Here is an 18,797-nt window from a genome sequence, read left to right on the forward strand (position 1 = left end):
ATGGAAAGCCCAGTGAGAACTTTTGATATACCTGTTTCTTTTTTTTCCCTTCTTTACTATGAAAGATATAATTTTGCAGTTTCAAAAGCTTTAACATGAGGCTTAATGCTCAGGTTTAATTCAGCATTATACAAATATTGCATAAATAAAATTAAGCTTTTTCATCCATTCTTAGTTTTATTTTTAGTTGATATCCATCCTCTGCTTTTGTTTTTTAATGTGTGCATCCTCTTAATGGAAATACAAAATTAATAGTAATTTCTTTCAATAAGTATTTGTTATTCACTCTATCGGTGAGTTTACAGCAATACTTTGGTGAGTACAAATACTAAAATTATCCCTACACCTGGGAACAAAAATGTTATTTGATTGGATTAAACCAATTTACATACTCTGTGTTTCAAACTTTGAAACTACTATTCCCCCAAACTTTCATGGAAGATGAAAAAGGCATCAAAAAGCACTTGCCTTAGCTGTTAAAGTGATATATTTTTCATCTTCTTTAGTCATCTAATCCTCTATCTCAAAAACTGGCATAGGTAATGAAATAAAAAAAATAAGTAATTGCTGTTCTGCGTGTAAATAATGCCGCCTTTTTGAAATATTTGGTCTAAATTTGTTCTGTACTTTAAATTTAGATTTTGAAAAGATGCTTCAAATACGATTAGAAGCATATTGAAATTATGTCTATATTTTGAAGCTGAGATTGAGATGAGGAAGGACAGTTCTACAACCATAGAAAAATATCAATAAATTATGTGGAATCATAAAACTTGTCCTGCATGCACATCTCATTTAGTAGAACTGCACAGATGCTCAAAAATTCAAAAGGATGGTCCAGAAGATAGACCACATTAATTGCATAGATTATGACCTGATTTCTGCAAGTGACTGGCATAGAAAACGATTGTGATGAGTCTCACCAAATTACTGCTCAGAATCACAGAACAGAGACAGCTGGGGTTAGGGAGACAGCAGAGGGACAGATGCAGCCTTGTGCTGACAGCTTGCCCAAAATGAAGCTGCATTACACTACCTGCTAGTTAGCATACTTGCAGGGCTTTCCTCTCTGCTCATCCCCTCTGGGTGAGAGCACAGCTTGCACCAAGGCTGTTTTACCTCCATCTTTTGAGTTGTCCCATAATTAGCTGATGCCAAGTCCTTGTCCTCTGTTTGTGAAAGAACATCTTTGAAATACAAAATGTAATTTTAAAAAGGTAGCATTCTATCATAAAAGTGAGAGAGAATAAAACATTTGCACCTTTCTCCTATTGCCTTTCATAAAATTCAGTGCATGGAATCGTAAAACCACTGAGGCAGGAAAATTGTTCTAAAATCAAGTCCAACCATTAACCTAACACTGATATGTCAACCACTAAGCCATGGTCCTAAGTGCCACATCTGCACCTATTTTAAATACCTCCAGGGATGATGACTGTCATAGGTAGCCAATTCCAGTGTCTGAAAACTGCTTGGTGAAGAAATTTCAGCAATAGTCTTGTTTCGTTTAACTGTTTTGCCCATTCGTATTTATTTATATCCATATTTTCAAACCCATTACTAATATTAAATAGCCAAAAATGATTGGTTAAATGTACTTGATAGCCTTAGTTATTCAATTATCTTCTGTTTCAATTAGAGCATTTCATCATTTTTTAGATGAAAAACATAGACTAAGATCTTACAGATTAGAAAGGAAGAATCTTTTACTCCTAGTAAACCCAGACAAACAATCACATCCTGCTTTATGTTCCAAAGCTATGAATTGGTCTTGGTTCTTCCCAAAATAATCAAATCACTTCTGTATTTCCATTTCTTTCAAAACAATACTCTTCACAATGTGAGAAACTGCTCCTTTTGAGATCCTCCTTTGTTCCACTCAACCAACACAGTATAAGGATGACAACTCTACCTGAGCAGTTTCCTTTCCTTTGCTACCTCTAAACCCATGTTATAAATTGCTACTGTAAAACCCCATCAATCTTTGCATAGAAACCATTAATTTCTCCTGCTTTTGATGTTTCATGCAGTATTTATTTTCAAAATCCCTTAGACTCATTTATGATGCAACATTTCTTTAGATAGCCATGGTGTTGAGTTACAGATATCCTAATTATAGTTTTCAGTTTTATTTCCTCCTATTACTTTGTCTATTAATAATTTTATGAGATTATCAAAAATGGCAATAAAAGGAAAGAAACCCAGAGTTTTCCAAGAGTAGCCAAGAGATAGAGAAACAATTTGGCATGAAGTTACTGATGATTTTGAATGCATATACTGAGTCAGATTCAGCACAGTGTTTCTGGATCGATGGTGAGACACAAAGGCAAAATTCAAATTACCTTGCTCCCATCTACCCCCTTTCTTCCTGGCTCAGCTTCACTCCTTCACTCCCAGCTACTTTACCCTGCAGTGGTGCAGGACACGTTGCTGTTTCTCTGCTGTAAGTTTGAGGCCAGCACCTCACAGTGTTCCTTGCTGGGTACCAGACTAGTGGACACTCCACTTTTCATTGGCTCAAAGATGAGAGCAGAACGCAGACAATGCTAAGAGTGGGTATCCTTCCAGGATTTTCTGCATCAATTTCAAAGCCTTTCAGACACAGATCTCCAGTTTCTTTTGAAACAATCAAAACCACAACAACCTTTTACAAAACTCAAATAGCCTAAATATTGAAATTCTGAGTTAAAAGTCAGAACATGAGTGCAAGGCAACTCCTGGACACTTGAGAGACCCACCTGTATTTCCTACAGCTGCAATTAACTCAGAAAATATATTTCCACTTATATACACGCTTATAATACCTTCCACAAAAATGTAACAAAGTTTTAAAAGTTTAAGCTTTAAACACTTAAGAATTTGAATGGCATGGGTCACTCTGTTGAGTCTAATTTCTATGAACAGTGTTTCTCCTTTAGCAGTGTAACAGCAGAAATGGAAAGCAGAGCCAGATGATCTGACGGAGGTAGTGACGCAAAAGTGCTGACAGTCATCAATAAAAGTATCACAGACACAACTTTCCTGCTGAAGTGTAAATCAACACAAATCAGCTACTACAAGTAACTAAAAGGTGCCTCAGGGAGCTAAAAGTCAGGGCTGTGGCTGCATCACTGCCTGGTTTGAACGTGTTTGATCAGTCTTTACAGTACCAGGCCCACTAAGGAACTACACACCTCGGTCATGCAAGTCAAAAGGTTCATCTGAGCCCTCATGGCCCAAAGGGTCTAGCACAGCTGGAAACATTCACAAATCCCAATCCAGAGAAAGATCTCTTAATGGAGCTGCCCCCACGACTTTGTCTCTTCCCAAGGATTACTCTGTAGACTAGGGAATTATCATGACGTGTACACACACACTTGTAATATCTAACAATATGATACAGATAGTCTACCTAATCTTCTACTTTTCCATAATTACCAGATTATTGTTAATGACACGACACAATTAAGAAATAGATGAACATGAAATAAGAGTTTTCTCCTCCTACACTCACTCACAGCCCCCTTAGTTGATGCTTTAGCAAACACTGAATGTCTTTCAATTTCAGTTGAAGTAAACAGAACACAGAGAGCTAAAGTTCTCTCCTACACGGGGACTTTTCAAAGTTATTTTAAAGACAATACGGGGACAGACCTCGTTTCCAGTGAGAATCCACAGTCAAGAAGTCCTGAAGATAACTTTTTTCTTGCAGTTGAATTTTACAATGCCAGTGTAGTTAATTTCTCAGTAAGTTCTTCCATTGTATTCCTCAGCAATGTAAAAAAATGTTGCTGCTCTACCATACTGTCTCGTTAGATCAAATCCCACAGTACAGCTTTATATGGGCTTCCTGCTTTGCTTGGCTCATTTTTGAGGGTAATTATTTGCTAGTTCCTTACACAAAAGTTAAAACAGTGCTGTTACAGCTTTCTTTACTCAATTTTAATGATCATTAATCTTCAGGCTTAAAAATACACATTTCAAAAAGCTGCTCTTGGGAGTTCAAATTTTAATTTTTTTTGGTCTAATAGATAACTATGGTTAGAGCTGTGTTATGTGAAAACTCCAGGAACACCAAACTGAATCTCCCTAATGTTTTCAGATAAGGTTGGTACCAATTGTAGCTTAATACTTTTAAAATGGTTGTAAATCACATTCTTTACTCTTCTAAAGGCAAAACAGGAGTTTTAGGTTGTGTTAAGAAGAAGCAACAATAGTTTCATGACAAATCCCAGAATGCATCAGATAATTAATTCAGCACTGGATTCATGAAGTACTACTTATGTGTGTAACCAGATCAAATTACACAAGACACAACTTAACTTTATTCAAACATATTGTGTGCAGTAAGTCTAATATTTCTATTTCAGAGAAAACAGTTTCAGATGTTTTCTCTGGCTGAAATACCAGGTACTGTGCTACCTTTCAGTTCTGGCCAAAGAAGCTGGGTGGTTGCCTCTGGACACCACTTGCACTTCTGCAGCTGATCACCTGCCATGCTGAGATTCATCCTCAATGGTGTGCAGACCAGTAGGATCCTTTTTGAACTTTAGGAAATACTGCTTAGAGAAATCTGACATATTCTATACTCCCAAGCAGTACAGGCATAGATTAAAATGCTTGATTAAAAAAAAAGAAAAAAAGTTTCAAAGCCATGTGTTACCTTAGCCAGATGAGTATTGATCCATTTTGTGAAAGTCCTTTTCTGCACTGACTCTTGCTCATCTGAGAATAAAAAGAAATTAATTTGATCAGACATCACTGGATACTTTCACATTTACATGGTGGAAGAATAAAATTTCCTACTGACAAATGCATTCTGCACTTGTCAGAAATAACTCCATATTTTATTGAGACCGTCAATTTTGCCTCTAAATACTTGTAAAAAATACTTCATATCATTACAATAATGTTCTAATACCTGACTATTTGAAGAGTTTCACAGCAAAGTTCAAGTCTTAACAAGCTACTAACCAGAAAGACACCACTTAAATTCTAAATGTCAAGGTAAATTTGTGTTCTAAATCTATACCATACTAGGTCTGAGCACCTAGAGCTTTTCTTTACTTTTTAACTAAAATCCTCATCTCCCACAGCCAAGCTGCTTATATGTAGAAATTCAGCTAGGGACTTAGAAAAAAATACTTTTTACCATATGTATTTGAAAATTTTTAGAATGTTGAATTAAAGATTTGAAATTGCATTATCAAACTTATTTGTCCCCTGGGAGCTCCTGCCAGGAAGGAGCCATTTGCTGGTTCAGGCAGTTTCTACACCACTACTTACTACGCCCCTTAGCCTGTCTTGAAGCACTTGGATGGTTTATAGCGAATTTCCCTGACTGTTAGATCATCCCTAAGGGACAGCTGCCAGATGCACAGCTAAAAATAGCTCCCAAATCAGCTCCTCCAACCTCAGCAGCAAGGGTCACAGCAGTGGAGGGAAGAGCATCACAGCATTATAACCAATCCACAAAGTCCTGCCCCCTTCTTGTGGGTAATCAGTTTTGACACATGCAATAATTTCACAGCAGAGGTATTCAAATATTTATGGCAGAGATTTTTCTTTCAAAAATAGGAGGAAATATCTATTTCACAGAAAAATAAATCATGTTATTACCATCATCAGTTCTGAATGAACATCTTCATTTCCCAACAGAAAATTCAAATAAATACAATTGCTGTTTGATGATGTTTACTTGTCATAAGAATATGTGCATATCTCAAAATCTACAGATGGAATATCTAATTTTAACTCCTGCATTTGTTAGTGACTGGTGCAGCACTGAACAGCATTTTTTACTATTCCACATCTGTAAAATTAAAATAGAATATTCCTTAACACCCATTAAAGTTCTGGAATAGATAGCTACTAAGATTGTTGCATTCCTAACAATAAACTCCCTAATTTACACTCACACAATGCTGCTTCACAATTAGGGTACATAGGGATAGAAATCACCACACAAACTTCATAGGTCAAAATGTTATCTTCAGTTGGTCAGTGGACATATACAAGCTCCCAAAAAATGTTTGTGCATTATAATTCAGGGACATTTTCTTTATATATTAGTATTATCTCACATATAAGAAACACTAGAGGGGAAAAAAGATACCTACGCTCACCAGCATCTACTGCTAGATTATCACACTTTATGCCTAAGAAAATAATTTTGTATTCTTTAGTTTCCTTTGGTATCATTGGGCAGGCAGGATTACGTAAGTTTTTAAAATTACCTTCTCAGAATCTACTTGTTGCAGTCATGGGCAAGTCATGAAAAATATCACTAAGATACTGCATCAAGCTTCATTCCACACTGATCATTTTTGGCAGAGGTGTCTCGATTTTGCATGTGACAATTGTTTTTACATTGTGAAAAACAGACTTCTCATTGCATGGTTCCTAACCATGAGTGAAAATGATTCCATAATTTGTAGTTCCAGTGCATCTTGGTGATTCAAAAAACAGCCTTCTGACGAAAACTGGAAATCAGAGAATCAGCTTCCAGCTTCTAAAGGGACACTTTATGAGCAGAAGGCACACAGAGTTTCAGTCATACCAACAAACAGCAGAAATAGCCCTTCTAAATAACCTGTTACAAGGGAATTTATAAGAGCAATATATTCTTTATCAGCCTAACTGGAACTACTAACAATAAAGTTTCCTTGGTTCTAGCATTTATTTTGTATAGGCTTAAAAGGAACAGATTTTACCACTGTAAAATCTGTCTGAACATAACACAAGCAGTGCATTGGTTTTTAAAATTTCGTTGCAAATACGCTTCTTACAAATCTACCTGGAAGCAACTGTGTTATTTTCATTAAGTTCTCTGCACAGGTACTGTTGATCTATACCCACAAAACCTGTGTGTCACACAGTTCCTTATGATCTCCCCACTTGCAAGGACTGTCAGCTCCGTATTCGCACCACTTACCCTGCTGGCACTGAAAGAATTCAGGGAGCACTTTCAATGGCAGGATATTTCTGCCACCAGCACCTTTATAGTGAGCCATAGGCACTGCTGCTGCTGCTGCTGCTGCTGCTGCTGCTGTGGATGCTGCTGCGGCTTCTACCCCTCTCTCGGGTGCAGCGTTTCTTTAGAATACAGCCAGAAGTAAATGTTCAACAATGATCCGATTGCTCTCCCTCACTGGAAATGCAGGCCTCTCACAAAAATCCCTCCACCGTCTCTTATCAGAGAATTCACACCAAGCCAAACCTTAAAAACATCCTTATATGTTCTTGCAGAGGTGCAATAGCCAGCCAAAGCCAGCTGTATTGGAAGCAGCAGTTCTGCTGGTCTCACTGCCATCATCCTTCCCCTCTGTTTTTCTGTGCAAAGATTTCATTATCCCAGCACCAGCCAATCCGCTAGCAGAAATCTCTGATGTCAAGAGCTTGAATAATTCATCCAGGGACCACGACAACCCAACTAGACTGCTGATACCCTAAAGCAAAAAGAGGTGTGCAGAAATCAATGCAGCTTTCTCACCAGTGCTTTTTTAACAGCACAGTGCTCAGTAAGTAAAAATGGTTGAATAGCACAGACCTTCTTCTCTAGGTTGTCACACATATAAAGGAAAAGAGTTTTTAAAAACAACCACTTGGGTTCACTGCATACTCCTGTGAGACAGGGATGTCCTTCAGCTTTGCAACTGAAAGTGGAAGAAATAGCAAGCAATGAATCTGAACAGATATGTAGGCCACTCAGCTTTGAATAATGCATTTGATCTGTTGTGCAAGGGGCATGAAACATATGTAAGGATGCCTAGAATTTTTGGCGTGTGCCTAGATCAGCCTGAAACATACTCAAATTTCTGATAATATACAGTACTTTCAACTTCATTAAAACAGAGCACCAGAGCACTTGAACAGATCTTTTTCTCCTCTGATAAAATGAAGGCAGAAATGAAAAATCCTTTGTGGAGATTCAGATATTATTCCCCTACAGGGGCCAACAGAGCAACACATACTATTGAAATGAGAATTAAAAGGCTCACTTTTATTATGCCATTATTGTAAATGTATCATTATAGAAGTAAAATTCAAATTTCTGTTTCTGTAAAACACAAGGACTCTGACAATATGATTCTGCATCTGACAGAAATGTTGCAAGAAAGCTAGCTTTTATCAAATAACTTATTTTAATTGTCTGGAAATATCTTCATATTTTTACAAACCTGTTCTCTACTAAAGCATCACCAACAGACTGCTTTTCTATAAGAATTTTTTGATTAGGCAAAAGAAGACAAATGTAATTGGATATATTTACTTTGAAAAATTTACAACAAATTAATTGGATCAATGAACACAACAAACTATGCACCCTCAGACAGTTATGAAGATGCTGATGGAATGTTCATCGAGCATACTCCTTCTAATGCCTGCTGTCATGCAGGCATTATCATGTGACATTATCATGTGTGTACTGTGCTGCAGCAGATGGCACATCAAGCATCTGGTGCTTGGGCATGGGACAGTGCAGGGTGGCAAATATTGGGTTCTGCTTCAAGGTAACACAAGAAGGAGGCTCATGCACAGTCATAACAGTCAAGTTCACACATGCCTAACAAAAGCATCTTGATTGATTCTCACAGACTGAAAAATGTGAAGATTTATTTTGTGTCTTGCTTTAGTGAAATTCGAGTTCCTCCTAGCTCCTCATTTTCAGTATCCTTTATTTGTTTTCTTTGGTTATGACAGTGTTAAAATAAAAATACCAAAGAGCTTTTTGTCTTATTTTGTTTTCCAGGTTTATGTCATACTGCTAAATCAACCTAGAAGTACAGAAAAGTGTCCCAAAACAGCTGCAGTGTTTCCATGCCACGTGAAAACACAGCACAGAAAGCAGTGGACAGCACCTCAATGGAAAGTTATGTTTGATGACCAGTATGGCAAACATTCTCTAAGGCTTTCAGTAATTTATGTTATGTAACAATTCCTGTCTGCACTGAGAACAGTTTTATCTTAAAGCAGCTGTGGAAAAGCTTGCAGAATGAAAGCAATAATGTGGGGACACTGCTTATGAAAAGAGGCAACATTTTAAGCTACATCATTTAATCAACATTTCCATGACAGCTGGATTACCCCAATTACAGGTACTGCACAGGGGCAATGCAAATTCATTTCTTGTCTAAACCACCAGTTGATGTTTTTTATGGTACAATGCCAGGAAAGTTTGGGTTTTAAAAAGACCCCAAACAAACAGATTTGGTAGTAGTTCTGAAGTATGTATTTTTTCTAAGTTTCTAAGTTTACTAGTAACTCTGTAAGGAAAGGAAAACATGAAAGCAAAGAGGGAAAAACTTTTTTCAGCAGCCATTGACAAGACTTAGCAATATTGATACAAAGAATGGGAATATATTTTTAAATTCCTCATGCACTTATCCATTTTTTATATTTTAAGGTGAAAGACAACATTTGTCGAAGTGTAGCATTCAGATACATGCTCCTACTCAATGTGCTTTATCAGAAATGATGAGATGGTCACAGTAACAAAACAATTATCTAAATTTCCAAGATTTGGGATCGAGGTCTACACATCACTCATATCCTGCTCCACCACTGAGCACCAGTCTGCTTCCCCACCAGTTTCTGAAGAAAGAAAATCCATACACATGGGTAGAAGGGAACCAGTCATCCTTGCCCAAACTCCTACCAGAGAAAATGATGGGGATCAGCTCTCTGGGGTTGCACAATGTACAGGCAACCTCAGTACAGTCCTTTGAGAGCCAAAGGTTTTATGTCATTTGGAAGAGTGGAAATAGAGAAACCCACACACATACTGGTGGAATAATTACAGGAAACTGAAGTGTGGAGAAGCAGGCTCACATGTGCAGCAGCACTGCCTGCTGTGTCACATGCTGCTGCACAGCAACTGGCACACAGCTGAGGACTTTCTGCTCTTACTGTCTGAAATGTATTTACAAATTATGTATTTTAAAATTAAGCAATTCTTATTGATCTCCTGTACTTCTGAGAGAGAGAGAGTCTACCTAGCCACTATTTAGAAAGATACAAAGAACGATTCCATTTATCATCTGAAGAAGGTCGCATTTTAAAAAAAATCAGGTTACAATAAAGTACAAACTGAACAAATCAAGGTGGCTTCTTCTGTTCTCAGTCAATTTATTGCAAACACAATCAGCAAACAGGCTCTCTGGAGGGACATGTTGTGGACTGTGCAAGCAGATTAAATTTTTGCAATCTGGGAAACAAAAAATTTAGCCGGCACCAGAGTGTGTGCTTTAACTCAGCTGTTGGGTGCACCTCACAACAGCACTTAGACTGTCACAGCAAATGTTTATACTGTGGGACTTGGGAGACTTCCAGCCCTTAAATCCAAGCTATAATAAGGCCCCGTTGTGGCCATATTCTCATGAACATCAGATGTTCCTGAGCCATCCAGACTCGCATTATGCCCCACTTTCCTGCACTCTGGTTTTCACAGGAAGGAACAAAGCATGAATAGAGCACAGTGCAGTGATTTAATCTTGATTCTTAGAAGCCAGGACATGGTCTGGGTATAATTGCACTGCCCCTATCTGCTCTTCTCTTTGATCAGGAAAGCTTCCTTTGGTGTTTGGAGAAATGAATGAGAACAACATGATTTCTGCAGTGGATTAGTATATGTCCAAAAGATTTTCTTTTTTTGATTCTGTGCATCTTTTCCATTTCCAGTCCTTGCAGCATACTTGCTCCTATTTTGTATTTTGAGTGACTAAAAATAAAGCAAATTGCAATTAAATTGCTGTGCACCATATTTTGCCTCGATGGGCTACATTTGTTTCTTCTGCACGTGTAGAAGCAGAATGCATTCATAACTAATCAATAAATGTATTTGCATTTTATGTTTACTGTGTATTTGCCTGTGCTGCTGCACTACTATTTTCATCTCCACTGACTGCTGTATTAATCTCCATGTGATGTAAACATATTACTCACATATGACTCAGTTTCATAGTATCCACACTCGAATGAATACAGTCACAAATTAAAACGCCACCATTTAGAAAACCATTATAGGCACACTTAATTCATTTCTAAAAAGCAGCACCCTGAAGAAGATATTGGCTAAAATCAGGATACCCAGCATTTGAGTTAATCGTGTGTAATGGTTTCAGCTCCATCTGAAAGATTCACGATTTGCTGCTCTGCAGGTGTCTGCTCATTCACCCGTTTGGCACAGGGACAGTGAAATTAAGTGTTCAACACACTCATATCTTTCCCTGCACCAAGAGGTAAGGTGAAAATAGCCTAATATAACTCTAAGACTCAACTTGTGATTTCTTCTTATGATTACGTATCCACCTTAATTATATACTTAAAGGGATGGTTTGGATGGTGACAAATCACATAGATATCTAGAAAATCCAGTGAATTCCATTAATAAGAATAACTATCTTATGTAGAACTCCTGTTTCAATCTATTCATGCTAATAAGTAGGCAGTTTAAAAATTTCTTTTTCCTGAAGACATCAGTATTTAAAGACACTGTTGAGAAATCATCCTCTTGTCTATAAACTACCTTCTACAGTAGCATCTGCAATGACCATAATTTAAAAAAAAAAAAAAAAAGTCCTAAACAAATATTTTGGGGGTTTTGTTACAGCCCATTGCAGTCCTGCAACTGGCATCATGTTGCCATTTACACATTTTATTCTTTTTATTGACATGAAAACCTTTTGTGTAATAACCTTTGTGTGTTGTTATCCACTTCCTCAGAGCTTTCGACAAAGTCAAACTTTTAAAAAATAACATGTCACATTGAAAACAAGTCTGATTTTTAACAGGAATCTTAAAGACAAGCAGTACTCACATCAAATCATTTAAAGAAAATAATTTAAAGAATATCTTTTAGAATGGTGATTATAGATCTATAGGTAACCTAGCTCAGTACCAGTGTGTCTACAAGTATCTTTATTAGCTAGGGGTTTAAGCAGTCATTCTGCGGTCAAGAAAGATACTTAAAGAGCAGTTACACAAAAATAAATATGAGAGCAGATTGAAGGCAGCAGATCTCTAATGGAAAATGGAAAGCACGGGCTCCGATTCCATCTTTTACACACTCTGTGGCACTTACATGAACTCCTAAAAACAATGGACAGTCTTGCTTTCCTGAAGCCAACCTTGTCAGGCAGGCAAATTACTGTAACAGTCATCACTGATTTGCTGTAGGTTTGCTAATATTTTTTGACATTAATAGGACTGCTCATAACATTATGCACTACAACCTTTGAGACACTGTGCAAAAATGTCAGAACTGAATTGGAATTTGAATGTTTAATGTTTCTCTGTCATAGGACACAGAAATGTAAATGCACTGCAGCAAATGTGCCGCTTGGAGCAAATTTCTACTACCAGTAGTAAAATTATCATTTTTCTAAGTGAATTCATTAGCCTAAAAACAGTGGGAAAAAAACCTTGATTTGGATAGGTAAGAGCTCAGCATCTAGTGAAATAAATCAAAACTAATGGAGATATACTGAGCACACATTGTCCAATGGATTAAATCAGGATATAAAGGTCTTTTACTATAATAAAAGTAAATTTACCTTATTTTTAGTATTTTTTATGTTGCTCATGAATTCAGAATATTCACCAATAATTATATTAAACATTTCTATTTGTGTATAGTAAAAAAATCTTCTAATAACTCTAATACAAATGAAAGTGACTAGAGTAAAACAACACAACAGCTCAAAATCAATAAAAACATAGACATGGGAGTAAGGATTAAAGTGATACTAAATTTTGTGGTGCCAAATAATAAATATATCCTGCTATGTTGTAAGATGAAAAACAGCACACCACACAGAAAAGAAGCAATCTGTCCAACAAACATCAGGCAGCACTTTAAAGAGACACTAACTATCCAAAAGTGTGGGATTTTCAAGGAAATCAAATTGGGCAATGTCTTGAACAGAAACAGATTTCCCTGAAAATGATAGCTACTTTTGAGATCCACATTCTTGCAGTCTCTGTGCTGTCTGTCCTACATGGCACATGAACGTCTTGTAAAAAAGCACGACTTTGACCATCATTTCTGATAGAGTCCATTCACAAATGGTGAATTCTTTTAATGAAAGCTGCATAGAATCAACCATTTTGAAGTTCAACCACTTTTATTCTCAAGTTAAATAACCAAATATCCCATTGAGAACATGAAATGGTCTAAACATTCAATGAATCCTCCAAGTGGTAAGACGCACAGATCTGTCTCTGGTGTTCAGTTCAGCCAGCCAGAGGTAAAAGAGGCTGCTAAAACTTTAAGGCAGACTGGTGAGCTACAAAGTGCAATTCTATTAAGATTTGGTTCAGTAAAAACTTCATTCCTACAGACAACTCTGTTATGGTAACTAGGTGCTATCTAGGCCTGGAAGACTGTGCAATTGCTCAAGCATGGGAAGATAAACAAAGCTAGTAAAGAAACCACCTGATAAAGTGCTACAGACTGTGAAGAGCTAGAAACAAGCTTACAACTTAGGGCAAACAATGCTCTAAAAAGTCGGAGGAAATAAAGTAACTTTTTTTCAATCTACAAGCTATTTCTGATGCAAACAGTCTTAATTTTAGATTGGCTGCTCCTTTGCTTTTTTCTTAATACATGAATGAATAAGCAGGACCTTTGGAGTTACACATTTGGCAAGAAGCAGAGCTCTGGATATCCCTGAAGAAGTCTTTCCTAATTTCTCCAAATTACAAACCTTTTCAAATTCTCTCACACACTTGAATTTTAGCACTTAGACTCTTTAACAACCCACCTTCATAGCCTTGATGAAACACTAAGCAGACTGCATACAAACTGTTCCCACAAAGAGTGGCTGAACATGCTTCAACTTGGGGAATACAGGGAAAAAAATCAAATTTTTACTGCCTATAACTGCTTCAGCTTTAAATAATCCTATACAGAAGCTGCAAACTCAACATTTATCCTCACTTTCTCTCTCATCCCCATGATGGCAGCTCTCTGTTTCAGGCACAGAAGGGACAAAAGCTGGGTTAAAGGGAGGAATCTAAGGAGGAAATAACAAACATGTGAATTATCCAGGCAGCATGTACCCAGAGGTGGGAAAATCCTCTGACTGACATCTGGAAAAGTGAAAGAAAAAGGCAGATTCTGCTTGTGCTGTCCTGGAGTGCATGACACTATTGTCATTGACAAAACAACTCAGAAGCTACATATTCCAGCTTTAACCATACCCATAGAAACTTTATTTTCTCCTCTTCTACACATGTGATAAGACCAGTCATTAATTACATAACCAAACAAGTTTGAAGTACATGCTCCTCACCATTTTTTGTGCATGAAGGGAAAATGGTCAATTAATAAATTGTGGGATTTTACTTTTTATTGTTTACAATAATGTTGCTCTCCCTCTCAGACCTAATGATCAATTATGCGACTTTGCAACTCTTGCACTATTTCTGTGTGTATTGTTAGGAAAATACTATGAAAAATAATAGGGGAGGCATAATTAAGTTCACCAAAAAAACAACAACCAAAAAAACCCCAAACCAAACAACAACAACAAAAACCCTTTAAAAAATCCCCGAAGCCCAACGTTTTGAAGAGAAAAATGTAAAAAAAAAAGTCTACAATGTGAAGGAAGAAAATTCAATCTCCCAAACCAAGTCTTAGGAATGATGGACTTTATCATACATCAAAATCAGAGTCTGTTCTCTGAACATCATTCCACCCCAAAGTGCTAAGATACAGGCCATAATTAACACTCGTGCATGTTCACTTACAAGCTTCAGCCATTCATGTACTACACCAGTTTGCTCAATGGAACTGCATTGATCTGAACAGAGTGACTCTGGCAAAAAACCACAGACATTATTCAAACTAAAACGTATATGTCTAGGCATTGATTAGTATTTTTAATGGTGATTTGACCTTCTTCTGTGAAACACCACAAAAAGGAAATAAGAGTAGGACGAAACAGTATTGTCCCAACTGCGTTTGCTTTCAACCATCCCTTCCATAGTAGCAAATCACAGACACCCCTGTGCAAGTAACAGAACTTTTGTAGTGATTATATTACTTAAAAGGACAAAAAGCAAATCTGGGCCATTGTGTTGGAATACTGGAGTCCTGAACTTGTTGTGGGCAGGTAGAGTAGAATCCATGCCCTGGGAGAGGGAAAGCAGCCTTCTGCCAACCCATGTCTTTGCCCACACAACAGAAACTGAGCTTCAAAGTCCAGTGGAAGAACTGGAAAGGAGGGGGCTGCCCTCCCTTTCCCTGAAGGGAAAGACAGTGGTGATCTGCAAGCGAGTAATTGTTCTCATTCCTAATAGCCAGGGGCAAGTGAAACTTAACTAATGCTTAAGCATTTATGATACTTGTGCCTGTCCTTTAGACAGAAGTGAGCTGCTAACTTTGCTTTTGGGCAATTATTTTTTGAAAGGCCTACTAGGCTCCTATGCTCTTATATCGGTTTCTTTTTATTTTTTCTCGGCAGCAAAAATTATTTTCTTTATAATTTATTTAAACATAACCAGGATCTCATCATTCCTGCCCTAATATTGCAACATGGAAACTAATGAGAATTTCACCAGTGAAAGAAACAAGCATTTGTCATTGAGATTATGCTTCAGATGGCCATTATTTCTCATCTGAAATACAGAGGTACACTTTTTTTTTTCATTTGTTTTATAGCATATATATTTGTAAGGAGGAAATATTTCCTTGGCATACAAAATGTTTTGCTCTTACTGGGTCCTGCTGAGTAAACTCCTGCACTTAGCACCTCCTACCAATTTTTTTTTCCAAAAGCAATGTTTTTACAAGAAGCCTGGGTTCATCAAGTTTACTAGTGATCACAGGAAGAATTTTTTATGTTCCCCTGTGGGAACACCATTCTAATTGAACTCACTGGATCTTGATTTTGACTGATATATTCTTCTGTATAAAAAAAAAGCAGAAAAAGCTATTTCCTCAAAGGAAATTTTACATGTACTGGACATCCAAAAATATATTACAATGGTGTGAGAAAGAAGAGATGACAAGCATATTCAGAGCAGGTTCCTCAATAAAGAAAATAGGACCAAAACACCAACAACCATCAAAACAATAAGTAACATTTGACAAAATGCATAAAGACAGTAAGATCTCCAATTTGCCCACGAACCATGCTGTGACTAAAAACTGTTGACATTTAATATATTCCTTGTCAAACTCAGCATTTTTTATTTATATTTTTAATCAAAAAAGTCCTCAAGGCTTTATCACAGCTTTTATATTAGTGGATGACTGCAGACTATCTCCAAGAGCATCTGAAACACAGTGAAGGGAAACCCCACTCCAATGAAAGAACAGGCTAATGATACTGCCAGAACCCACTCTGGAGTTTTAATAAAAAGTTCCAATACTATGTCACTAGCACACAGCTAGATAGCAACGAGCAATGTGAATATTTCACACAGAGGACCTTATGTGAACAGAATCCATGCCAGACATCACTTGCCCTGTAAGGAGAAGGTAAAGTATGAGGTCTGGTTCAGCCTGGGGCAGAAACGGCTTCAGGGGGAACCTATCTGCAGCCCCCCAGCAGCTATAGGGAGCCCAGTAAGAAGATGGAGCTGGGTTCTGCAGCAGTGTGGCTGGAGATGAGAGAGGATGGGCAGAAGGCAAAACAAGAAATGTCTCAGGAATGGGAATGCCTTCTTGCTCAGAGGACTGTAGGGCAGTGCATCAGATCACCTGTAATCTCTGAATATGGAGATAAAGATCCTGAAAACCTGGTCTCAGCAGGTTGCAGGTGGCCAATCTGGAAGCTAAAAACAGACTTCTTTCCCACCTGAATTTTTCTATCAGCCTGTGAAATATATCCTCCTGACAAAGAGGTAATGAAAATCACACTTTGTAAATAACTAATCAGAGTAAAACCCAGAGGAGTTCACCCAGTAGATACGTTAGCTACACAATAACTAGAAAAACATATATAAGCATGCTGCTTTTCAGGACACTAATACCATACTGGCATAAGCAGTTAGGAGATTGTTCACTCATCCATACTGAAAAGCAGAGTACTCAAAACTGCACACATTTAGAAAATTTATCTTGAGAGCGATATTTATTGAATCTCAGAAGTCTGAAATTTCTCAGGTCCATCTAATTTTCTCATCGCATATAACTCTAAAATAATCCTAATTAATAGGATTCCCACTGCCAAGAATTTCAGTGCTTGATCTCCAGCCCTGGAACAGGGCTAATAGGTACCTAATAGGTACATTCCAGAGTCCACAAAATTTCACTGTTAATGGTTAAAGAAGTAACAAGAATATTGGTCTCAAACAGCACCTGTAACATGAATGCATTTTGATTTGCCCAAATTGTAAGGAAAGAAGCCTTTCTTGGGTTTAGGATTAATTGTCTTAATCCAATTCATAATCAATGAGAAAAAATACAATATGAATACATTTTCAAATACGAAAAACCTCACTTCCTTCAGTCCATTCACACCTTACACCAGAAAGTGAACTTCAGGAGAAGCTCTGCAAGCTGAACATGCATTTTTAAAGATTTTGCATGTATTTATTCCAGTTGCCCCAACACAACTCCTCTGCAGAATAGGAAGGCATAGAATATGCGGTACTAAATAGAAAGAAACTCTCTAAAACAACTTCTAGACTCTAAATTTGTTTTATTCTAGAACATCATGAAAGTAGGTTCCCTTAAATCAATGGTCTAATCCAAAAGATTAAGTCAAATCAAAGCTGAAATAGTTTGTGCTTGTTTATTTTTTTTAAACATCTTTCTAATATTCATGCTGGGCAAGTATGTGCTGATTGCTATCAATGGCAGTGACGAGGCAGCTAATTACAAGTGCAGCAGACATTAGCAATCTGTATTCCAATAGGCACAACTTGCTGTTTGCATCCCCAGACACAGAAACAGTAACCTCATGAACTCCGAGAATACTGCAGACAGGAGGAACTCATGTTGTTTCATTTCCATGTATTTGTGGGGCAAGAAAACAGTGGAACACATGAATGTTCATTGTGGAGGTAACATTTCTTCCCTAATTCCCTATGGGCCTCTTAAACGTTAGATGAATTACAAACTCTTGAGTTTTTCACTTTTATCTAAATTGTTCTCCTTCACAGGAAAACTGTTACAGAATTGTATTTGCTTAATCTAGTGGATCTGGTGGTCCTCAAATACAACAGAAGTGAACACATATCCCAACTCACAGGGATATGACAACTTGGCTGCAATAACTCACTGCGTTCCCAAGCCTGGATTCATGAGGAAAGGGCAAGGATCAGAGATGATCCAAGATATCACTCAGCTGACTTCTTGTCTAGGTGGTAAGTCCCCAGGAGCCTGGGACACAAATCACAGACTTATAGAACCAAAGAAGGGTTTGGGTTGGAAGAGACCTTACAGACCACTTTGTTCCAACTGCCCTGGCATGGGCAGGGACACCTTCCACTAGAACAGATTTCTCAGAGCTCAATCAAACCTGGCCTTGAACACTTCCAGGGATGGGGCGTCCACAACTTCTCTGTGCAACCTGTTCCAGTGCCTCACTACACTGAGAGTAAAGAATTTCCTCAGAATTTCTAATCTAAATCTCTCTTTCAGTTTAAAGACATTCCCTTTTATCCTGTCACTACCTGCCCTTGTAAAAAGTCCTTCTCCAGCTCTCTTGTATCCCCTCTTTAGGTACTGGGAGGTCCTATGAAGTCTCCCTGGAAACTTCTCTCCAAGTGGAACAGCTCCAACTCTCGTAACCCATCTTCATAGCAGAGGTGCCCCAGCCCTCTGATCAATGTAGTGGCCTCCTCTGGACTCTCTCCAACAGGTC

At 37.7% G+C, this 18,797-nt stretch overlaps 1 protein-coding gene across 13 annotated transcripts in view; it reads right to left on the reverse strand.

The window, feature by feature from the left end:
- The window catches only part of SYNE1 (spectrin repeat containing nuclear envelope protein 1), a 294,687-nt gene that overhangs the window by 238,941 nt on the left and 36,949 nt on the right, over positions 1 to 18,797 (reverse strand). For all 13 annotated transcript variants that reach the window (XM_063390127.1, XM_063390128.1, XM_063390126.1 and 10 more), the window contains exon 3: positions 4,643 to 4,704. In XM_063390127.1, the coding sequence (XP_063246197.1) occupies positions 4,643 to 4,704 (62 nt within the window). The remainder of the gene's footprint in view (positions 1 to 4,642; positions 4,705 to 18,797) is intronic.

This window comes from Prinia subflava, chromosome 2 (assembly GCF_021018805.1).
Source record: "Prinia subflava isolate CZ2003 ecotype Zambia chromosome 2, Cam_Psub_1.2, whole genome shotgun sequence".
Lineage (NCBI taxonomy): Eukaryota > Metazoa > Chordata > Aves > Passeriformes > Cisticolidae > Prinia > Prinia subflava.